General features: G+C 51.5%; 1 protein-coding gene across 2 annotated transcripts in view; it reads left to right on the top strand.

Annotated features, from left to right (window-relative positions):
- PTPN1 (protein tyrosine phosphatase non-receptor type 1) overlaps nucleotides 1–26417 on the top strand; it is a 69788-nt gene extending 43371 nt beyond the window's left edge. The window contains exons 2-10 of one of the 2 annotated variants that reach the window (XM_045444246.1): nucleotides 1787–1877; nucleotides 5390–5490; nucleotides 10111–10209; nucleotides 15891–16028; nucleotides 19198–19407; nucleotides 19821–19982; nucleotides 20321–20544; nucleotides 22877–23048; nucleotides 24288–26417. In XM_045444246.1, coding sequence (XP_045300202.1) covers nucleotides 1787–1877; nucleotides 5390–5490; nucleotides 10111–10209; nucleotides 15891–16028; nucleotides 19198–19407; nucleotides 19821–19982; nucleotides 20321–20544; nucleotides 22877–23048; nucleotides 24288–24311 — 1221 coding nt within the window. In that variant the 3' untranslated portion in view covers nucleotides 24312–26417. The remainder of the gene's footprint in view (nucleotides 1–1786; nucleotides 1878–5389; nucleotides 5491–10110; nucleotides 10210–15890; nucleotides 16029–19197; nucleotides 19408–19820; nucleotides 19983–20320; nucleotides 20545–22876; nucleotides 23049–24287) is intronic. The other variant, XM_045444248.1, reaches the window with a different exon arrangement.
- Nucleotides 26418–27143: the final 726 nt, after the last annotated feature.

Raw genomic sequence — 27143 nt, 5'->3', positions numbered from 1 at the left:
TCTGAAGATTTCCTTGAACTATCCCTTTTTTTTTTTTCCTTTGTATTTTGTTTTGCCTAGTTCTCTATCGGGGGTTTTTGGGGGATAGGTGGTGCTTTACTTTCTGGGAGGATTTTCTTCTACCTTTACCTAACATCTTGTTCTTAATTCATGGATACAATATCTTATCTTACTGAATATATTCATCTCTTTTTTAAAGTTTGTTTTCTCTGCAGTTTATTTCTTCCAAGGGGCTTTTTTCCCTGTCATTTTTTCTTGTAAATCTCTTTGATATTAGAGGCTTTCCTCTTAAATCTTAGAATCAGTGGTTGTCTGTGCATGATGAAGAGTCGGGGCTCACAGGGCAGATTCAGAGCTCTGACAGGTGGAAGGGGCTCATCATCCCTGACCCAGGCGTGAGCCCTCTAGCGGGGCTGTTGATTGGTTGTTGGTTATGTGCCCTGGTGATAGTATCTTCCGGTCCTTCCTCTTGTCTGCTCACATCACCTAGAAAGCACTCTGCCTCCTGATTTACATCCTCCAAGAAATGATTCTCCAGAGTTCTGTGGTGCATGGTGGCAGTCACCCAGCAGCACAGAAGGGGTATGGCGGGGATGGTGGAGATCCCTTTCTTCCCAGACAGCCCCAGCCCTGAGCCCTGTGACGAATCCCATCCTTCCATCCAGAGGCGGCACTTCTGAGCCTCTGCAGGAGTCTGTGCTGGAAATCAGGGTGGTTTTTCCCCATTGCTGCTTTTCCCCATTGCTGGCTTGTGATCTCTGCTTTTCCCCATTGCTGGCTTGTGATCTCTGCTTTTCCCCATTGCTGGCTTGTGATCGAGCTTTCTCAGACCTGCCAGCTACTAATAAGATTCCCAGCTTCCAAAATTCTGTTGTTGCTGTCTTCTCTTGTTCTCCCTTGTGAGTTTGTCTTTTTTTTTTTTTTTAATTGTAGTGAAATATACTAACAAAATTTACCATTGTAACCATTCCTAGGTATACGGTTTAGTGGCAGTAAGTACGTTTACATTGTTGTATGAGCTTATCTTTTAATAATCATAAAATACAAGTTAAGAAGAAAAGATTTCTAAATGGGAGTATAGTGGTGTTTTAGGAAAGCAAAATTAGATGTGTGTGATCAGCAGGAGGCATACTTTGGGTCTTCTGTTACTCCAGACGCTTGCTGTTAATCAAGACACTTTCTCTTTCTGACCCGTTTGGTATAATGGGATTTGTCTGTCTCCTGGGAAAGCAATCGAATAGTTGTTGGCATAAAGGTGCATTTTATCTGCCCTCAATAATTGTAGCTTTACGCAAGGTTACAGATGGAACTCCCAGGCATGACGTTCAAGGCTCTCCGCGATCTGGCCTACCCACCCACGTGCTCCAGCCGTCTGTCGTTGCTCCCGCCAGCCCACTCACTGTTCCTTGCAGAAGATGTGCACTCCAGCCTTCGCTGGGCTGGATGTTCCCGAGCGAAATGCGCCCCCTCCCCTCACCGCCCCACTCCTTTGCATCTCCCTGCTGTCTTCCGCGTCTTTCCAGCTCCCAGCCCCACGCCTTCCTCCCACTGTGGCCATGTGGTTGTTCCTCTTCTGTTTTCCTCTCATGACCTTGTACGTGCCTCTGAATTATCACCTTGCATTTCCCACACTGCCCAGCTCTCTTTGATGTGTGTTTCTCTACTGGGTCTTCTCAGTGCCTGGCACATAGCCCGTGCTCGGTCAAATGTCTGGATGGATTCCTGGTGCCAGAGTTCAAAAGAGAACTCTTTATCTTTTTCTTTTCCTTTTTTTTTTCCTTTGTAGGATATCCGACACGAAGCCAGTGATTTCCCATGTAGAGTGGCCAAGCTTCCTAAGAACAAAAACCGAAACAGGTACAGAGATGTCAGTCCCTGTAAGTATTCACATCGCCATTACCAGTCTCACTGCTTCCACTGCGTCGGCTTCTCAGTCAGGACCCCTTGAGCCCCAGGGTTTGGCAACAGATTGATAGCAGTAGAGGTTTATGACTTGATTGTTTCCTATTATAAAGGCATTAGAGACTTATAGTAATGGTTCATTTTTTCCACGATTGTAGAAGGAGTAAGATTTCAGTTTCTGGAAAATGCAGCTGAGTTCAAAGCACTGTTTTTAGCTTTGACTATTTTTATGATGAATCCTTTTCCCACCAGCTGAAGCAGAGTAGAGTAGGCACAATATAACCTTTTCTGGATGACTCAGCAACAGCGTTATTAGACCCCGAGTGAGCGTCATATTGAACTGTGACGATGCCCCGCCCGGGCATTAAGGAGCCGGAGCGGCGGTCCCCCTCCACTGAAGACAGCTCTGCTCCTCAAGTCCCACCCCTACCGCCAGCACTGGTCTTCTAGCCCTTTCTTGCCATTAGCTCTCATTGTGCCTGCCGGCCTCTGACAACCTCCGCCTTCGGAGTGACCGGCTCTGAATCTGCTGCTCTCCCAAAAGGAAAGAACGAACCGTGTTCGAATTTGGGTAAAGCGAGAAAAACTGGAGCTGAGTAAAGAGCACGACCTTTGCCATTTCCTCTAGGCCCCACAGAACCTTTTGACTCCCCTCCAGGGTTTTTGGACCCTGTCCGTCAGGGAGGGTTGTAGCTGCCACCGTCCCCCGTGGCGGTCCCTTCCATCTGCCAGGGACACGGACGACTCCGGCCGCCATCCCTCACACTGGCACTTCCCGCATGCCTGCGAAGTCACGCCTGCCCCGTGGCAGTGGGTGCCGCTGCTCAGTGCTTTCCAGGGGAGTTGGCAGCGCTCCCCCCCCCCCGCCCCCCAATTGTACAGCAGCAGGTTCCGGGGAGGGGAGCGGAGGTGCGCCTAGGCTGGCACCAGGCGGTCCGCCTGTGAGCGCTGCCCTGGTTCCCTGCCCGGGGGTGCGTCTCAGCCTGCCACCTACAAGCCGTGTGGCTTCGGGCGAATGGTTCCCTTCTCTGGTCTTCAGTAAAGCAGGAGCCGCGCGGATCTCAGGACTCCGTGAAGGTGAACTAGAATAGCATGAGCCGCTTAGCTCCGTGTCTCACTCATAAAGGCTGGCTGCGGTCGAGGCGGTTGTTAACGGGTGAGCAGAAGGTGCACGCCAGGGGCGTCTGCAGTGGAGGGCGTCAGGTGGCACGTGACTGCGCTCCAGCACCCGACGCTCTTGGCTAAGCATGTCGCGGCCGTGGCACCTAGTGGGGTTTATTAAAGAAACAACGCTCTCTTCCGGTGACGGTGCTGTGAGGTCCTGGCCGGCTGCGCCGTGTTTCACAGAACAGTCCTGTCGGCATCCTTCACGCGGAGCGAGGACACCTACCCCCTCCCCCCCCCCCCCCCCACCAGCTTTGCTCTGCGGTAGGGAGTAATGTCGTCCTAATGCTCCTCTGCTGCTTTCTCCTCAGGACTCCTCTAAATGGATTCCTGAGCCAGTTTTCCACAGAGAAAACACAGCATTTGAAATATTCTTCCCGGGAAACAACTCGCAGCTCTTTTACCCCGGTGTCCCTCCCAGTTTTTCTTTTTTTTCCCCCCACCTCCACTATCCAGCAGGACAGATAATTGGCTTTTTAGGGCCATGGGGGATCGGGGGACAATGAGTCAAGGTAGAAAGTGACCTTGTCGTCTGTCTTCCGTTTGGCAACTTTGAAAAAGCCCCAGCAGCTCTCAGAGGAGTTGTTTTTCCAGGGTCACCCGGTGCTGTGGGAGCCCAGTCTTCTAACCCACCAAGGAGTTGTATGGCCTCATAGCCTTTTGGGGGATCTTTTATCTCCATGACTTAAATACTACCGAACTATCCCAAGTTGTATTACTCCTCTCTGATGAGAAACATTCTTCCAAGTGGTGGCTAATTTTTCGAAACATTTCTTAGAAATCCTTTAAAAATTTTTTTAATGTTTATTTAATCTTGAGAGAGAGAGAGAGAGTACGTGAGCAAGGGAGGGGCAGAGAGAGAGGGAGACAGAGGATCTGTGCTGACAGCAGAAATCCTGATGCGGGACTCAAACTCCCAAACCGTGAGGTCACGACCTGAGCCGAAGTTGAACCCTTAACCGACTGCCCGCCCCCCCTCCCCCCGCCAGGCACCCCTTCTTTGAAGTCTTTTACAACAAAAAGCCCCAAACCATGTGTCCCCGTTAACTCGTCCTTTCCCATTGGGCTAGGGAAGAAAAGATAGTATTCATGAGCAGTCACCCGAGTTCATCATCCCTTGTGTCAAACCAGAAATAAAAATGCCCACCTGCTGTTGTTAGTTGCACTGGCAGGATAAGGAAAGTGGCCTCAGGGAAGCACTGCTTTTGGGACAAAGTCATGGTAAAAGGGGGAAAAAAGTGGCCATGTGTTTTCAGTAACCTGGGGCAGAACTTCCAAATGAGAATTTCTTGTTAAAAACCATCCTGGGGGGCGTCTGGGGGGCTCAGTCAGTTGCGCATTGGACTCTTGGTTTTGGCTCGGTCGTGATCCTGGGGTTGTAGGATCAGGCCCTGTGTCAGGCTCCGTGCTGTGCATGGAGCCTGCTTGGGATTCTCTCTCTCTGTCTCTGTCTCTGTCTCTGTCTCTGTCTCTCTCTCTCTCTCTCTGCCTCTGCCCCCCTCCCCCTCTTTGCCTTCTCCACCCCCCCAGCAGAAAAAAAAAAATTAAATGAGAAAAAAACCTATTCTGACAATTACATTTAATGTACCTTCAGAGTTTTGGATTCAGGGTTTAGTTTTTCCAGTGAAAAACTCTCTTTTAAATGTCTTTGGTCATGACGGTTTCTGAACTTGAAATATTTAGAATCACTTAAGTATATGTTACACGTGAAACTTAAAAGAAACAAAAACAAAAAACCTTATATGAAGGAATTAAAGATATCACTTTTCACACCACTATATATTTAGGCCATTTTCATCTTCAATCCATTAGACACAGGGTAGGTGGAGATAACGATCATAAATCCTACCAACTGTAGCTCATTGTACCAACTAGAGCTGTAGGGGCTAGGTGAAATTTTTGGTGGATTTTTTTCTCTTAAAGATTGAAGCCGCTATATTTGATTACCTAGTAAAAATATATATTAGGCATCTGAGAACAGATCCCTTGACACCCTCTCCCCATAATCTCCTGATTTGTGGCACAGTGATAAGGAAGATCTGACCTAAGAACAGGTTGCCCAGTTAGGACATAACCCATGTTTTAATGTAGTTTGTCTGTTACTATTTAGCATTAGCTTTGAAACATTTCCAGAAACCTTTCTCAAAATACTAAGTTGTCCCCGTAGTGATGACTAATCTCAATTAAAACACCATGGCCTCAGCCAGTGTGAACGCCCTTAATGCCACCAACTCACCTTTTTCACTTTCCCCATGGGGTGCACTGCCTGTGTAGACACTTTGGTCCTCCAGGACTAACCTTTGAGTTCTGGTTTGCCTTTCAGTTGACCACAGTCGGATTAAACTACATCAAGAAGATAATGACTACATCAATGCCAGTTTGATAAAGATGGACGAAGCCCAAAGGAGTTACATTCTTACGCAGGTGAATGGATTGTCCACATTTTTTTAATGGCTCTTGGCCTTACTTGGTATCAGCCTAAGAACTTTAGAGTACTGTCATTTATACCTCAAATAAGATCCACCGCATCCTTTCAAAGGTCAGGTTTTACGCAATCCAAAACAGCAACGAGGAAGGAAAAGAATCTTCCTTCAGAGATTCAGGTTGGTTGTCACCCGCGTCTTTTCTGGGAAGTATGCCACTTGCTGGGCTTCTAGAAAACAGCATGAAATGCCACAACTGCCTGTGGTCTGTTGACAGAGGCAGCAGAGCCGTGGCAAGAGAAGCACCCGTACCTGTGTTGATTCCATAGTTGAAAAGGGTTAGCAGTAGACCAGTAATCTCTGCCCAGGTAGCTACTCAGAATTTCTCAGCATGGTCCTCATTCTTTGGCCCAGAAAAAAAAGCATCCTTAGATTATGTGGACAAGCATGCAAAACCGTTCAAAATTCCCATTGGCTTTTGACATTTTTATGGGAACAAATCATAAAAATGATCTAACACTTGATCTTCTTGTGAAACACTTACTGGCGTATGACCCCAAGACCACGGGTATCTAGGAAAGACGATAAAGAAATTTCTTTTTACTTAATTTTCTCAAGTCTTAGTCTGTTACCTGTAAGTTGCTCTAAACACTCTGTGTTTCTCTCTCTTTTTTTTTTTTTTAATTTTTTTTTTTTAATGTGTATTCATTTTTTTTTTTAGAGACAGAGCATGAGTGGGGGAGGGGCAGAGAGAGAGGGAGACACAGAATCTGAAGCAGGCTCTAGGCTCTGAGCTGTCAGCACAGAGCCCGACACAGGGCTCGAACCCACCAACTGTGAGACCAGGACCTGGGCCAAAGTTGGATGCTCAACTGACTGAGCCATCCAGGTGCCCCTATGTTACTCACCGTCTTAATCAAACAGCAAGGGGAAACTACTGGAGTGTTTATTTCTTTTTTTAACATTTATTCATTTTTGAGAGACAGAGAGAGAGCATGAGTAGGGAAGGGGCAGAGAGAAGGAGATACAGAATCCGAAGCAGGCTCCAGGCTCTGAGCTGTCAGCACAGAGCCCCATGCGGGGCTCAAACTCATGAACTGCCGAGATCATGACCTTGAGCCGAAGTTGGACGCTCAACCAACTAAGCCACCCAGGCGCCCCTCTCTTTCTGTTTTTTGATCATAATTTTTGCTTTCTCGTTCTACATCAGTTTATCATTCTTTAAAAAAAATTTTGGGGGGCACCTGGGTGGCTCAGTCGGTTGAGCATTCCGACTTCGGCTCAGGTCATGATCTCGCAGTCCGTGGGTTCAAGCCCCACGTTGGGCTCTGTGCTGACAGCTCAGAGCCTGGAGCCTGCTTCGGGTTCTGTGTCTCCCTCTGTCTCTGCCCCTCCCCCGCTCATGCTCTGTCTCTCGCTGTCAAGAATAAATAAACATTAAAAAAAAATTATTAAAATTTTTTTTAGTGCTTGTTTATTTTTGAGAGCGAGAGACAGAGTGTGAGCAGGGGAGGGGCAGAGAGAGAGACACACACACAGAATCAGAAGCAGGCTCCAGGCTCCGAGCTGTCAGCACAGAGCCTGACACGGGGCTCAAACCCACGAACTGCGAGATCATAACCTAAGCTGAAGTAGGACGCTTAACCGACTGAGCCACCCAGGAGTCCCAGTTTATCGTTCTTTTATATGGCTTTGGCGTATAGGGTGATTTTGAACATCGTACTTCTGTTTAACATTTAGAGATTAAAATAACGGTGAAGCCAGAAAGCATAAGAACAGAGGCTGCTTTAGGGCAGGGAGCTGGGTCAGAGCAAATCTTCCGTGGCCCTGCTTTACTGCCCTGTCTTGTCCTGTTCCCCTCCTCTCTGTCCATGAGGACAGTCAGCCCGAGTGCCTCCCAGTGTACAGAACACCAGCCATGCTGTGTTCAGTCCTGGGACCCATTCAGGAAGTTCTTGGTGTATGCACAGGGGGCGGGCCTTTACAAGGCCTCAGGTCAAAGTCTTCCCAGCACCCCTGGGGTGGTTGGGGTAGAGTGATAAGGAAGGAGATCCTGGTGGTGGCAAGCTGGCTGGAAGCGGTTGAGGGAAAAGCAGCTTCTTGGTAACTTCTCTTTTTAGAAGAAGTCAAGTTTTTTACTTCCTGATTTCAGCCGTGCAACTTTGGTGTGGGGTTAGGCAGTCCAAAGCAAAGATAGATAGGGGTATAAAGTCACATGGAGCGCCAGGATATCACCATGGAAACTTTTACACCACTGCCTTCCCCACCCCCGTGCCCTAGCAATTACTTGGCACATCTGAAGGTCTCTCTGTTTTGTCAGGTGGTACCATGGACATATCTAGCTGCCTGCACGTCACCCTTTGCCCTGGGATTTATAAAAGGGACTGAAGTAACTTGGCCCCAAAGTTAATACCTCTAGACAGTAGGAGTGAAACATTTTCCAAGCTCCAAAACCAAGAAAACCCTGCCCATTTTTTATTTTCAGTGTTCATGATGCAAATAATACAAGTCTATAGTCTTTTTTTTTTAAGCCAGTGATGTGGAACTATAGAGAATGATGGCAAAGGTGCCTCTGTTACCTTCACAGTGAAGTGTTGGCTAAGTTGCTGTGTCTCCTTTCAGATTTTATATATGATTTAAAAAAAATTTTTTTAACGTTTATTTATATTTGAGAGAGAGAGGGAGAGAGACAGAGCATGAGCAGGGGAGGGCAGAGAGAGACAGAGACAGAATCGGAAGCAGGCTCCAGGCCCTGAGCCGTCAGCACGGAGTCCGACGTGGGGCTCGAACTCAGGAGCCGTGAGATCATGACCTGAGCCGAAGTCGGACGCTCAACAGACCAAGCCGCCCAGGTGCCCCACTTACATGATTTTTCAGTCCCTGAGACCCATCCTAAACTAGGGTGATGGGAGGTGGGGAAGGTGGCAGGCTGGGACCTGGTGGGAGCCACCCCTGTGAGGCCTGGCCCTCATGCCCAACTTGCAGGATGAGAGACCTAGTTGGCCAGCCGGGAAGCCTGGGGTTGTTGTCTGAGGCTCTGGCTGGAGCGCAGGTGTGTCCGGTTTAGGCAGCAGGAGAAAGAGGAGTTCAGGAAAGTGAGTGGGCACTGAGGGCTCATGTGGTCAACAAAGGTGTGGTGACACTTGAAGGGAAAGGAGGCAAAAAATCAGGAGAATTTGGATGAAAATAAGTGAGACTGGAAACCATTCTAGAAGTGGTGCTGGCCGGAGGAGGTGATGCGTTCTGTCACAGAGGTGAGAGGTGATATCCTTTCCAGGCAGTACTAACAGTTGAGACAAACTGGAGGCGTCCATACTCTTGTATCCAGTAAACACCTATGCCTATTGCCAGTTGGCCCGTACCCCGCCATGTCCCGGTGCCCACACTGGCCCCCTTGGGCTACCTAACTGATCGTTTGTGACTACATCTTTTATTTTCTTTGGTCCAAGGATGAAGGTGGTCCATAGTCAGGCATCATTTTTTTTTTAAGCTTATTTATTTATTTTGAGAGAGAGCATGCATGTGTGAGCAGGGGAGGGGCAGAGAGAGAAGGAGATAGAGAATCCCCAGCAGGCTCCATGCTGTCAGTGCAGAGCCTGACACGGAGTTCGATCCCACAAACCGTGAGATCATGAACTGAGCCGAAATCAAGAGTTGGGTGCTTAACCGACTGAGCCACCCAGGTGCTCCAGGTTCATCATTGTTGATTTTTTTTAAGCTTATTTATTTTGAAAGAGAGACAAGGGCACCTGGGTGGCTCAGTCAGTTTCGTGTCTGACTTCAGCTCAGGTCATGATCTCATGGTTCATGAGTTCGAGCCCTTCATCGGGCTCTGTGCTGACAGCTTAGAGCCCGGAGCCTGCTTCAGATTGTGTCTCCCTCTCTCCCTGCCCCTCCCCAACTCGTGCTCTGTCTCTCTGTCTCTCGAAAATAAATAAACATTAAAAAGGAAAAAAAAGAGAAAAGAGACAACACGAGTGGGGGAGGGTCAGAGAGGGAGGGACAGACAGAGTCCCAACTGACTGAGCCACCCAGGCGCCCCTCATCGTTAGTAATAGTAATAATAGCTAACATTCCACTGGATGTGTACCATGTTCCAGGTGCTACGGTAAGACCTTTACATGAACGGATATAGTTAATATTCCCTTCACAGCCCTGTGAATAAGGACTATGATTGGTTGAGTGAGCTGGGTGGAGAAACTGAGGCATAGAGATGTGAAGTGACTCATCCCAGGTCACGCGGATGATCAGTGATTGGAGCTGAACTGAAGCTACCAGAAGTGTCACCGATGATCACTTCCCCATACTGCCTCTTGCCAGCACCCACTAGCTTTGTGCCATATTCCACTCACCGTCAAGAGGGGCCTCAGTGGAGCCCCTCTGCTAGCCAGCTCAAACCGGAAAGCAGAATCCGCATTTTCTGTCCTCTGCTGGTCAGCCCTGAACCAGCCCTGAGAGGCAGATACAACCTTTCACCACCACTAGGCACGGAGGGTGGCACCTGTCCCAGCCTCAGCTGCCCTTGTGCCTAAGGGCACTGTCGGCCGACCGCCAGTGGCGAGCTCTCGGTGGAGTGAGTCAATGTAACATCACGCACACTTTGTGGATTGTGTATTTGCAGGGCCCTTTGCCTAACACGTGTGGTCACTTTTGGGAGATGGTGTGGGAGCAGAAAAGCAGGGGCGTGGTCATGCTCAACAGAGTGATGGAGAAAGGCTCGGTAAGTGACGGATTTATCTGCTCTTTACGTTACCGTCCGTAAGCGCACCGGTCCGTGAAGTTGTCATTTTTGTCTGAGTCGATTTCTTGAAATTGCTTTCGTATTTCTTTTACGTAGTGTCCTTTTTAGTAGAAAAATTTAAAGAAGTGACATACACATACATGTTTATTGTAAACGAGTCAGAAAAGTAAATGAATTAAAAAGAGGGGAAAAGGTCCCAATTGCCCTTGACCTATCCCTCACTCATCAGTCAGTCTGTCTCCACAGTGTGTTCATATTTGATCAGGAACACCCTAGCCTGCGTGCATCTGTCCCTTGAGTCACCGCCCTGGCCTTTCGACTTGTTCTCCTCAGCGTATCCTACACCGAGACCAAGTGTCACCACCCCTTTTCCCAGCTGAAAACCCTTGTGGGGCTCCCACCGCCTCCTGGGATGTGCCCGTTGTGGCTACAGGACCAGTTAACCGGGACCCCGGTTTCCCACATCCGTCCCCGGACTCCAGCCAGAACACACGTCTGTTGTTTCAGTCTCTGGACCAGTCTGAGTCATTGTCCCACCCCAGCCCTCTTGCAGGTATCTCCAGTGGCTTCCCTCGAGTCAGCCACGGCTCATGCTCTCCCGCCCATCTCATCGTGTGGGTTGCCTGTTAGAGGCCCGTCTCCCACGCGAGGTGATGTAGTGTGCGGGGCACAGTGGCGTCAACGTAGCGAATAGACACTGCACCCCTGCTACCTGGCTCCTTCCCTCCTCTCCCAGCGGGGGCTCTCCAGCCTCAGCAGTGGAGGCCCTGGGAGAAAGCGAGCGGAGGAATGCGGACACCAGTGGGAATGAGTGGCCAGGAGCAGAGAACGGCGTGTGCCCAGGCTTTGCCAGGAGCCGGCCCTGAGCTCTGGGGCTCACCCGGGCCACTGCGCTCACAGCTGTCCTGTCCGCCTTGGGTCCCGGCTTGCCAGGAGAGCAGAAGGCTCCAGAGAAGCCGACCCTCCAAAGAAAGCACACTCGTGGCCCTAGAGGGTGAAAATACGAGTGCAGAGAAGTAACATCGAAGGGGACTTGAGCAGTGAGACAAAGGGAAGCACCCCCCACGGAGCCCCACCCCTGCTCCCCCCCCCCCCCCAGAACCATTCTTAGTTACAGCCCACGGCATGACAGCGCATGTTGAAAATCAGGCTTTTTGCCTCTGCGCCCTTTTCTTAATCTTAAAGTATTTATTTGCTCGATAACAACAGATGGAGAGCTTCCCTGAGCGTTCAAAGAATGAAATCCTGCTTCTTAGAAAATTGTTTTCAGTGAAAGTGGTTTTTCATGTTTTCTGCTTCAGTGGCTTGATTAGTAAAATGCGAAGTTACAAATGTGGAGCCACCTCCCACCCGTCACCACTCTTGTCAGCAATTTAGAATAAAGAGACAAACGTTAGGTTCCCACAGTATACACTCTCCGCAAGGGAAAGTGAAACGTGGTGGCCTGGCCACACGTTCAGCACTCGGTAGCGTCCAGGGTCTCTAAACATCAGCACCGCTGACATGGGGGGACATGGGAGGCTGCTGGGCAGCGGCCCTGGCCTCCACCCACGAGATGCCGCTGGCCTGCCCGCCCCACTGGTGGCAATCAGAAGGTCTCCAGACATTGTCCAAATCTGTGCAAAATCGCCCCCAGTTGCGAAGCACTGTTCTGGATGGTATTGAGGGTTGGGAATTTTCTTTTTTATAAATTTTTTTGAGTTTGTTTATTTTTTGAGGGAGGGAGCACGAGTGTGAGCGGAGGAGGGACAGAGAGAGAGGGAAAGAAAGAATCCCAAGCAGGCTCCACACAGCGCGGAGCCCGATGAAGGGCTCCAGCTCCCAAACCGCGAGGTCACGACCTGAGCCAAAACCGAGAGTCGGACGCTTAACCAACTGAGCCACCCAGGCGCCCTGAAGGGTAGGGAATTTTAAATCGAGTTGTTTATCCAGAAATCATTGGATGTGGTAGCATTTCCTTTTTATTTGGTACTGAAGGTTTGGGCGAAACCTCTTTGCCGCTGGCACAGTCCCGCAGGGGTGCTGTCGTGACGTTGGCACTGCGTGCTGCTCACCGGGCCTGTGCTTGGTTGCCTGCCATCCAAGGCTGACTGTAAATGGACCATCCATCCTCTGACAATTTTTCCCCTTGGCCATTGAAAGAAAAAAAGGAAACCTGGCTAGTTGATTCTCTTGTACTTTACTGTGATCGTGTGACGTTAGTCTCTCTTTTCCTTTGTAACTGTCCTTCCCGCTCAGGGTCATGCACACTGACGTGGAAAGCGGTGAATGAATGGTTTGAGGTTCTTAAAGCTTCTTGGGGTCAGCAGTTCCAGTCCAGCATCGATATTATCATCCCCGTTAGAGCTGACTGGGGCAAATTGTAAGAGGTTGCAGTGCCTTATTTGCTTAGCTAATCTAATTATAAACCATGCAGCCATCCCACGGTACGAACCAGCTTGCAGAGCGTTTCCATGTGATGCGTATTTATTTTGTGGTTTCCTTCCTTCTCTGAGTAGTGTAGGACATGCCCCTCTTATTTCTGGCAGAGCTGGCCGTTAACCCTTTTGGGACCTTGTGCTTCCTGGAAAACAGTAGTGCGGGAAATGTGTGTTAGACTGCGCTCATCCAGGTACCCGAAGGTCTTGGTTCGATTTCCAGATTGAGCGGAGACATGTCCGTGAAGAGAGTGTATGTGGGGAAGGGCAGGGGTGGTGGCTGTTTGGGCAGGGTGGACAGAAACACCGCCTGTATCTCTCTCCCGAAACCGCAGCTAAAGGCGCTGTCTGATTTCAGTGCTTTTGCACACGAGACGCTCCGGATTTGTATCACGGGAACTTCAGGCTTCATCCGTCTGCTTAGTTAGCTCTCTGGCTTGTCACTCCTTGGGAAAGCCGACTCCTCCGTCACAGGGTCACCTCAGGTGTCATTCATGGATTTTTCTAAAGATGCCTAGCTGTTTTGGAAGGCCGGGGCCTCCGTCTCCCGTCCAGCTTCCAGGTGGTAACGGCAGCCACGACAGCCACCGGCGTGTTGGTGCTGCCACGGTGACATTTGGTGCCGACCCAGGACGTGGCACGATTTGAATCCTGGTGAAGGACTGCTTTCGAGTAAGATAAATCTCCTTCTCGGGTTGGTGTGTGTCAGTTTAAAGGCTAGCAGGAAGTAGTGATCTGGAGGTTCAGTTTTTTGTTTTGTTTTATTTTCTGTGTTAAAACAAAAATTCCTACAGGAAATGACAGCAAGCAGAGCATGGCATGTTACCGCGAATGCCTGAGAGCTCTTAAAAATAAATACCGCTCTGGGGCGCCTGGGTGGCGCAGTCGGTTAAGCGTCCGACTTCAGCCAGGTCACGATCTCGCGGTCCGTGAGTTCGAGCCCCGCGTCGGGCTCTGGGCTGATGGCTCAGAGCCTGGAGCCTGTTTCCGATTCTGTGTCTCCCTCTCTCTCTGCCCCTCCCCCGTTCATGCTCTGTCTCTCTCTGTCCCAAAAATAAATAAACGTTGAAAAAAAAAAATAAATAAATAAATAAAATAAATAAATACCGCTCGATGCACACTTTGTGCGTGCCAGGATTGCGCACTTCTTGCGGACTTTCTTTGGAAGTAGTAGGCGTCCAGAATCTCGGGCTTGTACCTGATCGCGGAGGTTTCTTAGGCTTTATATGCAGTTTTGAAAGTGAGTGTTTGCTGTGTGGAGGTGAAATTTGAAAGACTCGTTCTTCCCTGCCCGTGAGACCCGAAAGCATTGGCCTCTTCTTTGGTAGCGACCGGCCATCCTGCCTTCCCGCTTCTCTGCTCGCTCGTGGCTTGGGTGCTTGCTCCAGCTCATGTGGTGTTGCGCCCCACAGGGCAGGCTCTTTGGTTCTGGGGTCTTAAGGAGCCGCATGGCCCTAATGGTTGGAAGCGTGGGAATAAATGCATCCTTTAAACCTCTTCTGTCGCCAGTGCTGGCCGCCCTGCCCACTTTGGCTGAGCACGGGGCCTTGCCACGTCACTGATGCTTTGCGTCCCGAGGGGCAGAATTACCTTGAGGCTGACAGATTGGCCGTGTTCCGGGGGTTCATCTTTGGCATTCGGTGTCAGGGAGGTGATCTGGGTGAAACTGGCCGGGTCTTTCAAACAGGCCCTGTCCGGGCTCTTTCGAAAGCCATGTGGGCCTTCTGTTTCGGAACTGTGACGTCGATGCTACGCTGACATCACGATCTGGTGTCCGTTGGGGTGTTTCTCCTTTTTCTGTGCTTGCAGAACAGCTGCAGCTGGGCCGCGTGCGGCTTTGTCAGAGCAGGCCTGGTGGGCCTTCGTGCTTCTGTCTCTGGTCTACTGAGGAGCATCCTGGCTCTTTGCTGCCCAGGGGACGCCATGGGCTCCTGGGCCTTCTGCCAGAGTCACCGTGGTCTGTCCCTGCCCCCTGTTGCTCTTCTGGCACTGGCTTCTGGGCAGTCACTGCCTGCGAAACCCCAGTCACCCCTCCAAGTGCACCCCTGTCAGAGGCCACTTCTTCCGTATAGTTTTCCCTGATCTCTTTCCTGTAACCTCAGCTGGCCTGGAACATTATTCCCCTCTTCTGAATTCCCACGGCACACCCACAGGGGTTCCTCCTGCCACACCACCTCGTCACTGCTTAGCACGAACAGTCTCTCTCCTGACGGGCAGGCTGGCCCTGCAGGGTTCCTTCCACCTCCTGTGGCATTTCAGACACAGCACGCTGTGCCTCGGAGAAGGTACTGAGGGGGCCAGTGCGTGTTCAGTTGCAACTCGCTTGGATTTGTACCATTTCCCAAAGAGCTGTTTACGTCCACTGGTACTTCATGTGGCGGAAATCATGTCTTTGGGGTTCCCTCTGTCTGGGCACCTTGTCTGACCTTGTGGTTCATAGACCTTCAGTTTAGCCCCCATCTATCAGCTATTTTGGTCCAAAATGTTCACCAGCAAACAGAAAAGTCTGCCGTGGAAACCTAGTTGAAGGTATGCCACTAAATTTGAGTCCCAATTTTTTCTTGAACTCTAAATAAAACCAAATTTGGGGGGTTTGCTTACTTTGAAGATAAAGTTCATGAGCTACATTTAAATGAAGACCTGAAATTATTCCTGAAATTCTTAAACTAGAAAATCAAAAGGATTTTTCAGCACCGACCCAAACCAGAATGAAAGGGTGGGATACGGCAGTGGGTGATCCCGAGCCCCGGAGGAGCCCGTCTCCTGCCTTCTCTAAACATCCAGCCTGTCACCGTGTTCCACCGTCTCCTCTAGACGTGGTCATGTTCCCCAGGGTAAGGAGTCTACATTGTGCCAACGGCACTGACCAGTTCTTGGTAGTCTCCCAGATGGCTGTGCGAGTAGAGTCTGTGAGGGACTAAAACTTTGGTACGGTTTGACTTCGCTTCATATTCGTAGATGGTCTGGAAGGACCAGACCCCTGGAGCGCCTCATGGTGGGGAGAACCACCAGGGAGCGGCTGCGTTTGGAGGTCCGAGCCCTCTCTGCCCAGCTAGTCCTGGTTTGGGTCTTCACCCCCTTCCCGTCTCCCCAAGAGGCAGGTTGTGCTGACGGTGACTTCCAAGGTCAGAAAACTCCCGGTTTCCCCGTTGGGTTGTCCTAAAGCGCACAGGAGGCACTTTGTACCTCCCTTCATAGGAAAACCGTCCGTGGCTCACAGTAATGCATTCTTTTCTCTTCTAGTTAAAATGTGCACAGTACTGGCCCCAGAAAGAAGAAAAAGAAATGATCTTCGAAGACACAAATTTGAAACTAACCTTGATCTCTGAAGATATTAAGTCGTATTACACAGTGCGACAGCTAGAATTGGAAAACCTCACGGTGAGTGTCGCGTGCTGTTCCGTTCTTCAGACGGGCACTGGCTGAGATGTCTTTTCACCTGGGTCATACTACCTAGCCCCGGTTTCTCTGGTCCCTCCCTCGCCACAGAGCTCCCTCCCTAAACTGGAACACCAGTTCATCACGGTTTTTAGGGAAAGGGGGGTTTCTCATCGAAAACTTCTCTGTTCCTGTCTTTGCAACCGCAGAGGGACTGAAATGGTGGCCTGCACGTTACGTAGCAGCCGCTGCCTCTTTTGTCGTCCACGGTCTCTTTAGCGCAAAGCGAGGGAAGAAGGGTTCTTCTGGGGCTGAGTTCACGGTCGATGAGGTCTTGGGTTTACTCGCTGTGGAAGAATTTATAACACCAGCTGCTGGCTGTCGTTGGAAGCTGGTCTTGAAACAGGCCAAGGCGCGGGGCTGAGAAGCTGTACCGCAGAAGGCCCTCGTGGGGATTCCAAACAGCCCAGCAGGAGCGCTCGCCGTGTACTTGCAGCGGCGGGCAGGAGCTCCCAGCAGCTCCCGGGACGGCCACAGCGATGGCGGCCAGCCACCACCGTCTGGAACGTAGCTGCGTGGGGTGGATTCCTGGCCCCACCGTGTCAGACTGTCAGACTTCGGGTGGAGGGGCATCATGTCTGCCCGTGTCTGAGTTTCCCCTTCGTTCAGAGGGGGGTTTTGTAAGAGTTCAGAAGGTAACATAGGGGAAGAGGTAGGGCACCACTGGGGCAGCAGGTACCGTGGGGTCGAAGTAACGGGTTTGGCCTGGGAACAGCGCGCACCCACAGATGGAAGGGAAGGCAGGATCGCGGCTTGCCGAGCTGCGCCGAGGTGAGTCTGCCCCCGAGTTTTATTCACGTGCCAGTTTTCAACTTCCTGCTTTCCAGTGCACATGACTCCTGTTGTTGCATTACTAATTGAAACAAGATCTAGACCTCCACGCGGGTGACCACGAAGCAGAGAAGAGGTTGAAGTCACGTGGCTTCTGCGAGCACCGCGGGGCACTTCCTGAGTGCTGTCTCTTCTCTGTGTGACGGCTCCGTAGCCGTGATCCTGCTGCAGCCACACACGCGGGCTCCAGGGCTGTGATTTATGGAGGGGTTTGCCGGAGGATTTTCAGGAATAATGTTGGCAGCGTGTTGGAATGTGCCTGGAGGATTATGCAGTAGACTTTCCTCTGCATGCTCTTTAAATTTTGCAAGCCTAACATGAAGCACGACTTCTGATAAACTCTTGAGACGATATCTCCGGCTTGTTGAGGGAAATGGAATTCCGACCGAGCAGAAGCGGCCCGTGCTGTGTTTGCAGAATAACGTGCAGCAGTGTGGAGGTTTTGATGTTGAGAAGATCTGGTCGCTCTAACAGACTTTGTTTTGAAAAACTCTTTTCTCAGCCGTGTGTCTGTTGAGACACAGGTCTAGAATGGATTCCTTGAGAAGGAGGTGGGCAGGTGTGCGGGAGGGGATGAACAGGAGATAACCGTACCTCTTTAAGGATTGAAAGAAAGAACTTGCTTTTGGTATATTTTCTTCCCCCTCCCACCCCCATCTTTAAATCTGTTTTTAAGTGTTTTTCTTTCCCTAAAAACCAGAAAGGGCATTTCTCGTTTTCAGCCACACAAGGAGACCATTTTCTAGGGAGGAAGAAAATGGCATTGCCTCGTGTGGTTCTATTAATCATCTTCATGTCACTGGCATATTCTTCCAGTTCAGCAGAAGGATGCCTGTGTGTCAGGGCTGGTGCAGGGTTACATATGTATATGTGTTGCTGATGTGAAGTCACTGGGGTTTTCTGTAGGCTCTTTCATACGTTTTCATCCCACTGAGCCCCAGGAAGGCGGTCACAACTAAAACTAAGCTCTGGGAGGGCACGGACAGTGTCTTTGCCACGTGGCTGGCACATGGTAGGCACTTTGGGCACATTTTGTTAAGTGAGGGGAGGCATTGTTGGTGAGCAGGCCTCTGGCCCAGAGCATTTTGCCACCAGCTGCTCTCCAGGTGACCTAGGCACTGACGTGGTCCTTGGCACTGTGTGGCAGGGAGATAGATGCTCAAGGCGGTGTGGTTCCTGCCTGCATTTCTTCCTGTGCCCGCTTTGGCGAGGCCGGCAGGTGTACCTACCCCATAGTAAGACTGGCTCCCGTGAATGGTGTGCCCTTCGCCGAGCAAAATCTTGCGTATTCTCCTCCCACTGAGAACTACGTTTTGATCATTTCTGCTGGAGGCCAGGTGTCCACTCTGGGGGTGGACTCTTCGTAGGCTCAGAAGGAGGAGCAGAGCTGAAAATGGCACCAGAGGGCCATTCTTCTTGCTGTTGCACTGGGAGCAGACCGGGCCAGGGGAGAAACACTTGGGGACGAGGGCCAGGGTCTTCCTTTCAAAAGTTCCTGCCGCAGGCTCTGAACACGGGCTCTGGAGTCCAAACTTAAACTCCTACTTCCTCACTTAATGGAGGGTCAGCCTGCGAGCCTCAGTCTCCTAACCAAGAAGAGGGGAATAGTGGGCAGACACGCCCCAAAGGGTTAACGTGAGAATTCAGTGAGCTGATGCGTCTGGCGCTAGAACGCGGTGGGGCCAGTTGGGGCTGGTGGGGTCGACACCCTCCTCCTCAGCTGGGTCATCGAGCCACACGTGGCAGCCGCCAAGCCTTGGAGACTGAGCTGGTTCCTTTTTTTCTCTAAAATGGCAATCCCCTGAGACTCCCAAGTAGTCTCGTGAAGCCCGGGATGACCCAGAGCTGGTGCCACACGCACAGAGTTACGTTTTCCCTCTTTCGTGGGAAGCCTTACAGGGCTTGAGGACAGGACTGCCGTGGGCGGCGACGCGGCATCATTGTGCCTCGTGGGGCAGAGAGAAATCACTCGTAACCGTGAAGACAGCAGAGGTGATAGGGGCACCGGAGGAGAGATGTGGGTGAGGATGTTCCATGCTAAAGGAAGGGACGTCAAGGCAGGTGTCCAGTGTCGGGCACCTCAGTGCTTGGTATTCCTTGACTCGGCGAGTGGACGGGAGGAGATCTGGAAATCTGAGAGGTGAAGCTGCTCTTAGGGTGAGATGGGGGCCTGGTGGGGGCGACTCTTCGTGCTTACTCGGAAGCAGTGATTTCTGTACAGATGATTGTCTCAGAATTGGCATGAGGTGTCTTTTTGGTTTTGTTTTTGTTTTTCTTTCAGTCTCAAGAAACTCGAGAGATCCTACATTTCCACTATACCACGTGGCCTGACTTTGGCGTCCCAGAATCGCCAGCTTCGTTCCTGAACTTCCTTTTTAAAGTCCGCGAGTCAGGGTCACTCAGCACGGAGCATGGCCCTATCGTGGTGCACTGTAGTGCGGGCATCGGCAGGTCGGGGACCTTCTGTCTGGCTGACACCTGCCTCCTGCTGGTGAGGAGGCCCCTGAAGACCCTGGGAAGAGAAGGGAACCCATTTGAACATCTCTTGTGGCCTCTGCCCACGGCTTCTCTGCCATGGTCTCGGCAGTGAACTAGCAACGATCTTCCATTTTTAACCCTTGCCCTCCTGTGAAAGTAGCTCTACCCTAAGTAGCTTTTGTTCAGAGGGATATTCTTCAGTTGAATTGCAGAATCGAGGAAGATCCAAAGAATGCTCTTCTCTCATTCTTTCCCCTGTGCTCTGGTGGTCCCCATTTTGCTGCATTTACTCACATTGTCTCCAATTCCACCTCCCACGGCGAGTTTTTGCTGAGTAGAAACCAGAGCACTCCTCCAGAACATGGAAAAATCACATTGTACTTGGGAGTTGGAGCTGACTCGGGGTGTCTCCTCTCTGGCTTTCAGATGGACAAGAGGAAAGATCCTTCTTCTGTTGATATCAAGAAAGTTCTGTTAGAAATGAGGAAATTTCGGATGGGACTGATCCAGACAGCAGACCAGCTCCGTTTCTCCTACCTGGCTGTGATCGAAGGTGCCAAATTCATCATGGGAGACTCTTCAGTACAGGTAAGCATTGCTTCCGCTTTCATCCAGGTGTGTTGATCTTGAACTTTTGTCTCTCAAGAAGGAGGCTGTCAGCTGTAAACGTCAGAAGAAATAGCTGCTAGAAAGCTGCGGAAACGTTCACCACGTTCCGGTTTCTGCCTTTGACGTGTTGACGTAGAGAACGTTGATAGGGAGAGTGGACTTTACTTTCAAAAGATTTCACCTTCCGAGTATATGTGTCTGCAGCCCCAAGAAGCAGAGAAAGCCCCTCACCTCTGCTCGCCTAAAGGGGAGCAGATTTCCCGACACATCAGCCCGGTGTGAATACGAATGGCACTTTCTCTCGCTGCTTTCTCCAGGAACAGTGGAAGGAGCTCTCCCACGAGGACCTGGAGCCCCCACCCGAACACGTGCCCCCTCCTCCCCGGCCGCCCAAACGAATCCTGGAGCCACACAATGGGAAGTGCAAGGAATTCTTCCCAAACCACCAGTGGGTAAAGGACGAAACCGGGGAGGATAAAGAAGACTGCCCCATCAAGGAAGAAACCAGAACCCCCTTAAACGTCCCTTGCAGCGTGGAAAGGTAAGGCGAGCGGGGCCTGGCTTATTGGGGTGAGGGGATGTGACCTTCCAGTTGAGAGATGCATGTTGCCATTGAAACCCTGTGGACACAGCCTCCTCTTGGCAAGCGTAGCTTCTGTGTCTTTGAAGAATGAGGCCCCAGAGACATCCAGCCACAGGTTGGTCCGGTGAAGTGACCCAGTTCGGTGGGGCTCTAGCACCACCTTGTGGTACCCATTGGAACCAGAGATTCACAGGACAGTCCTGCTCGGAAATGACATTGCCCTCCCTCAGGCTTCCAGCCAGTCCTGAAACGTGATATCCAGGTTAGACCATTATACTTTCAGCCCCCAGATGCTCCATCTGGAAGTTTCACCTTTTCGTGTGCTCTTGATTAACTTAATGCCGTTTAACCAAGATTATTGAGTACCTATTGGTACACGTGAAGTACCGAGATCACTAGAACATGGCCCCCTGGTCTGTGTTGTAGAAGATTTTGTGGGGACAGAGACTGTAGGTTACAGTTGGGAGCCTGGGGACAGTAAGGAGACGGAAGTGCAAGCTGCGACGGTCAGCCTTAGCAGCGAGACGCTCAGCCTTCTCTGGGTGCTCAAGGAAGGCTGCCTGCATGAGGCGTGGAAGCTTGAAGAACGAAGGGAGGCAGGCCTGAGCCAGAGCCTCTGGAGGCAGTGCCCTTGGTTCCTGATTTTTGGATGAGTGCGTGCTGTGCCCCAGCATCTGTCCACGTCTAGAAATTTAGTGCGTGGCAGTTCGCAGACAGGTGTGCAAGAGACATACAGGTGGAGGTGTTCGTTGCGGCATCGTTGGCAATGGTGAAGAGTCAGAGCTGAGCCAATTATATATCCGGGGATTTGATAAGTTCTGCTTTCTCCGACCTTGGGATGTTCTGGAACTGTTAAAGGACAGGATCGGGAATTATACTCAAGAAAGCAGGTTGTACATGGTGGGTGCCCCAGTGGTCCTCTGGCTACGTCGATCATCAGAATCTTAACCTGGGCACCTTGCTAAATGCTGGTTGCCAGGCCCCAGTCCTGACCTATGGAGTTGAGTCACCAGGGTCCTCCTGCAGCTGGGTCCCTGTCACAACAACGTCACATCTGGTTCTAGGGCTTGAGGAAGGTCTGTGCAGCGGGGCCTCCCAGAGCAGGTCCAGGTGACGTGCAGAGCGATAGCTCGGTGACGGTCCCCCAGGGAGACTGTGCCTAGCTTCCGGGGGCCTGTGGTGACGTTCTCAGGGCGGGCCAGTGTGCCGTATCTGAGGGCCTGCTGAGAGTCGAGGGTGAGAGAGGAGAGAGCTGACACGTGACTGGTGTCCAGTTTGTCACCTGTTCCGTACTGGTTGAGACTGGCAAAGAGTGGTGGCTCTCACACTGTGTATGTGAAGGTGGTAAGGAGGGAAGTGCGGATCTGGGAAGATAGAAGCCAGAGAGCTCCAGGAAGAGGCACAGCCATGCTAAGAACATACGTGCCTCCGGACAGCAGTGGGGGCCCGCATGCACACAGACCTGGACCCCGCGGCCAGGGCTCGCGGCTGCGTGCCAGAAAGCAGGTGCTTTGTACCGCCTCCTCCTGTCTCCTGGGAAGAGGGTGCCTCAGGGTGGTCCTGCCAGTCACACAAGATGCTGCTGGGGTAGAAAGGCCCTGGAGTGGCCTGTGAGGAGCAGGACTCTTGTGGTCAGGGCCTCTCGAGGGAGGCCTGGAGGAGGTGGCGAGGAGAAGAGGGGCCTCTGCTGGCCTCTCTGAGACAGCCCTGGAGCGAGAACACCGTGCGCATCGTCCCCGCAGGGTGTCTCTGGCTCGCCACCAGAAGGGCAGCCAGGGTCCTGTGTGCAGGATCCCTGAGCAGCAGTGCTCCTGGCAGGATTGGGTTGATGCTGGGGACGCGAGCCTGGCACAGGGCGGGCTGAGGGGCAGAGGGATGTGTGATGTCCTCACGTCAGCCAGCAGCGACCGAGGCTCCTGGGGAGAGGGTGGTAGAGTGTGGGCCACACCATTGCCTTCTCTGATCTAGAACGGAACGTTCTCCAAGCAAACCCCAGGACAAACAAGCACCTGTCTTTGCACCAGTGGCTGTATTTGTCCTTGGAGTCTTACCCACCCCCATCACCAAGGAGTCCACTGGTCTCCGGAACCATACCTTGGCGATGGAGACCGCCTGGGTCTCTGGGGGGGTGGCTGTGGGGGTGCCAAGTGGGCTTCAGGTCGGTGTCCCCATCGCCAAGGTTTCTTTACACATGGCTCGTTTTTTCTTAGAATTCCAACTGTCATAATAGCGTCCCCGGCATCGTTTTCCCTAGAGTGAGTAACCAGTCTCCCTCCTTCTCCTCCCTCAGCACGAGTCCAGACACTGAAGTCAGAAGGCGGGTCATGGGGGCAGGTCCTGCCCAGGGGGAGCCATCACCGCCCAAGGAGGAGCAGGACCAGGCGCTGACTCCCTGGAAGCCCTTCCTGGTCAACATGTGCATGGCCACGGTCCTCACGGCCGGCGCGTACCTCTGCTACAGGGTATGTTTTCACTGATGGACGTGCTGGCAAGACCTCGTGTACAGAAAGCACTCGCCAACAGCCCGGCGTTAGCATTCAGTGCTGTGGAAGGATCTGAGCCAGTCTCAGAAGAAACAGAGCAAAGGTTTTTAAAGTCTGGAACTGTGAAGGGCTAACGAGAGAATTGAGGATTGATGCACTGGGGTTTTAAGGAGCCCTGTGGTCCCAAGAATATATGAGTCTAATCTCAGGGCCTTAACCTATTCAGGAGTAAGTAGAGAAAATGCCAAATACGTGTCTCTCTCTCTCTCTCTCTGTCTCTTTTTTTTTTTTTTTTTTTGTGTTATTATTTGTTTTTGAAAAAAAATAGAATTACAACACATTGTTGTTTTTAACCTTTATAAAAAGCAGCTTTTGTTATTTCTGGAAAAAAAAAGAGACTAGGCACTTACAAAACTTTCTTGTACCCTTAGGTGGTGTAACCAGATACACAGTTTATATTTGATTTCCCAGGGAAAGTCTCCCACACTTTTCCGAATGTAAACTCCTTTGGAGAAGAGGGTTTAAGGGTTTAGGGCACTATCTTGCTCAGTCGCTTCCTCCGCTGTGTGCGTACTGAGCTTGGACGGTGCCCGCGAGCTTTCCTGTCGTAAGAAGACAAACAACAAAAGGCCATCTCTGGAAAACAAAACCCAGCTTCTGCTTTTGCTCAGGGTGTCCCCGCCGGTTTTCCATTGTTCATTTCTCCGTTGGTCCCTTCTTGTTCCAGCCATCTGGGTCATGCCCCGCCCTCGTCACCCCACCTCCATAGACGGGGTTTCTCAAGGCCCCTGCCTCAGGGTCAGAGGTCACAGCAGGGTGGCCACCAGCTTTGCACCCTGCCCTTGAGATCCAGAAGGAGCAATTTCCACTTCCTTCGGAATATAAAGTGAGGGGAGGAGGGAGGATTGGCCTCAAGACGCTGCTCCTGGAAATCACCTCCCTAGACACTTTTAAATCCTTTTAAACGTCCTCTTTCCCAGCGACCGTCTTTGAGTAGATCAGACGGTTTAGCAACGTGCAAGCCATTTTTTTCCTTAGGGGTGATTTTGGGAAGGGGGCCATTGTAAAAGAAAATCGAAACCCCCTTCCCTGGAGGCCAGCTTGGGGGCGGTGGCGTGGCGGCGGGGGGGCGGCCTGGGGCGGCCGGGGTCGTGCAGGGCTCTGCAGCTCCGTGGGGGTGGGGCCGGGCTCATCTGAAAATGTTTGGTTTCATTCCAGTTCCTGTTCAGCAGCAGCACATAATCTCCTCCACTCCACCTCCACCCCACTGTCCACCTCCGTGCGTAGAGCCCGCGCCCGCCTAGCAGGCACGCCGTGGTAGGTAAGGGCCGAGGACAGCATAGCCGGCCGTGACCTGGACGGACGTTTGTTCTGCACTAGAACCACCCTCCCCGGGCTGTTGGTCTTACCCCTTTTGACGGTGTCCCCCCTCCCTTTCCTTCGAGCACCACATCCGCAACCCCTTTTTTTGAGGAGAACGGAGGAGAGTACGGGGCTGGTGGCCTGCGCGGGTCGCGAGGCTCGCCCTGCCCGGTGCGTGCTCTCGGCGTGGCCGGCGCGTCCGGGTGGGCGGGCATACGCTGTCCTCCCGCGGACCTCTGCGGAGACTCCACTCCATATTTATTGTTTGGTTTTTCCCCAAAGGCGTCCGTAGTGCACTAGCATTTTCTTAAACCAATAATGTATTAAGAACTTTTGACGTCAGCCTTGCATCAAGGGCTTTATCAAAAAGTACAATAATGAACCCTCAGGTAGTGCTGGGAACGTTAGATTTTGCCATGAGCCTGCTGCGTCAGACCAGTACTAGGAAGGAGGACGGTTGTAAGCAGTCGTATTTCGTGGCATTGTGGGTAACGTGAGAAGAGGTTTGGCATATGTTTATAGGACATGGGATAATATATAACGAACACTTGGGTATTTAAGATACGTGGTGTGAGATTACTTTGTCCCAGTTCCCCCCTCCCAGTTATCTGCTAGGACCTTGTTCTCAATCCCTGCTTTCCCTGTGTGTATTAGAATATGCATGTGTGGTCGTCTTGTGTCCCGGTCCAGTTCCACGTGCTTGAAATACTTAGCTCTCTGCTTATTAATGTGCCCCGTGTACAAGTCCAGTCTACCTTTGCATGACCTGATCGTTACGTGGCTGTGGTTCCTAAGGCTGTTGCTGAAATAATCACCATTCCGCGATGGGGTGATGTTTTCCAGTAACAGATATTTGCCTAATACTGGCATGGCACTCTGGTGACTTCCTGGTGAGGCCCCGGCCTGTCCTTGTCCAGCTGGGTCCCACTGTAACTCAGACATTCCAAGGGTATGGGAAGCCATAGTCCCACCTCTCGCTCTGGACGTTTAGGCAAGCACGGTCCCGTTCCCCCGCCCCCGCCCCGCCAACCCCGCCCCCCCTCCCCGACACCTTGGGGATCAGCCTCCACTGTCAGAAGTTGACGCTCTTCTCGAGCAGACCATGATTCGGAACCAAGGCAACTGCTGGAAACCGCACTTCCTGAAGCAACCCGGGTGTCGGGCCCTCGGAGTCCACCTGCCGCCGTCCCGGTCCAGGGGCCTTGCTGAGAGCCACGTCTGCCCCCGCCCTTGAACCCTGGGGACTGATGGTGCTCACGACTCTTCCTGCAAGGGAACTTAAGACCTCCACGTTAAGTGGCTTTTTTAAACAAGAAGAAGAAGAAAAACAAAACAACAAAAAAACAAACAAAAAACAAGGCAGCTGTAGCTCACGAGCTGCTCATTCGCCAGCATTTTCACGTGTTGCCTTTCACGTGTTAGAAGCCCGTGCAGAGAAATTCTGTGGTGGGAACGTTTGCGGCATCACTGTGCAGAGCCTTGGAGAGGTGCGGGTGAGGCTGAGATGCCAGGCTGTCAGCATTTTTGAGTTGGGCTTGTGTGTTTGTTTTTAAAGTCCTGTATATGTGTGCAGTAGTTTGGGTGTGTATATAGTAGCATTTCAAAGTGGATGAACTGGTTTAAGCTCCTGTCCTTGGAAACCAGATGGCTCTCCATCTTGTTACACGTATGTTAGAGAAGTAGCGAGCTGCTCTGCTATATGCCTTAAGTCAATATTTACGCATCAGGTCATTATTTTTTACAATGGCCGTGGAATAAACCATTTGTACGAAAATAAAAACAAACGAAAACAGCGAGGCGTTCTGGTAAAATACCTTTTCAGGTGTGTGTATACACGGCTGCATGATGGGGGGAGGGAGGGGGCGCGTCTCAGGGTCCTGTGACCTCACAGAACTATCAGACTGTACAGTTTTCCAACTTGCCATATAAATGATGGGTTTGCGTTTTAGTTGCAACAATAAATTTTTTTTTTCTAAAGAACACGGATTTGGGGTGCCTCCCATGCCTTTGTTTAAGGGGCCCGAAGCAGGACGGGTACCTCCTGTTTCTTTTCTGCTGCCGCCCACGGGAAGCAGGTGCTGTGGGTCGGGTGGCCAAGGGTCACTGTGGCCTCCCGGGGTTGTGTGCACCATTGGGCTGGGGGAACGTTCCCTTCCTGGTGAGTTTATTTGGTACTTCGGGCCTCCGCCCGGCTGCTTCGACAGCGACACCACCCACCTTTTGAATGTGCAGGCCCCTGGCTCCCATGGCAGACATGCACAGGACCTGCTCAAGAATGCGTCCCCTGTCCGGCTGCCTGGGAGACCCAGCGGTTACCGCTTCCAGTGCCTCTGGTGAGCCACGCGTGACGGACGGGTGACGCAGAGGCAACGGGTTGGAAAACTCATGTATGTGGTCTGCCTTTAAATCTCCTCGAAAGTGATCTGTTGACTTTCTGTTGTGAAGTAACTTCAGACTCCTAAGATGTTGGTAAAATATTGCAAAAATCGTTCGAGAATTCCCTGTCCTTCGAGGTTGTATGACCGGATGCCTGCTGCTGAGTAAACGGTTCGTGCTGTGGGCTCCCAGCAGGATCCATGGGACTGGGGGGTAAAAACAGACGATGGTCATGTGACCTGCGGCACACCCACAGAGGACTGTGGCCACGGGACTGCGGTGTCACACCCACTGTCACCTCAGTCTGTTTCAGATACAAAAATGGCATCAAAGCTG

The sequence above is a fragment of the Leopardus geoffroyi genome, chromosome A3, assembly GCF_018350155.1.
Source record: "Leopardus geoffroyi isolate Oge1 chromosome A3, O.geoffroyi_Oge1_pat1.0, whole genome shotgun sequence".
Lineage (NCBI taxonomy): Eukaryota > Metazoa > Chordata > Mammalia > Carnivora > Felidae > Leopardus > Leopardus geoffroyi.
The sequence above is the reverse complement of the archived record's forward strand: the minus strand, read 5'-3'. Positions and strand labels throughout refer to the sequence as shown.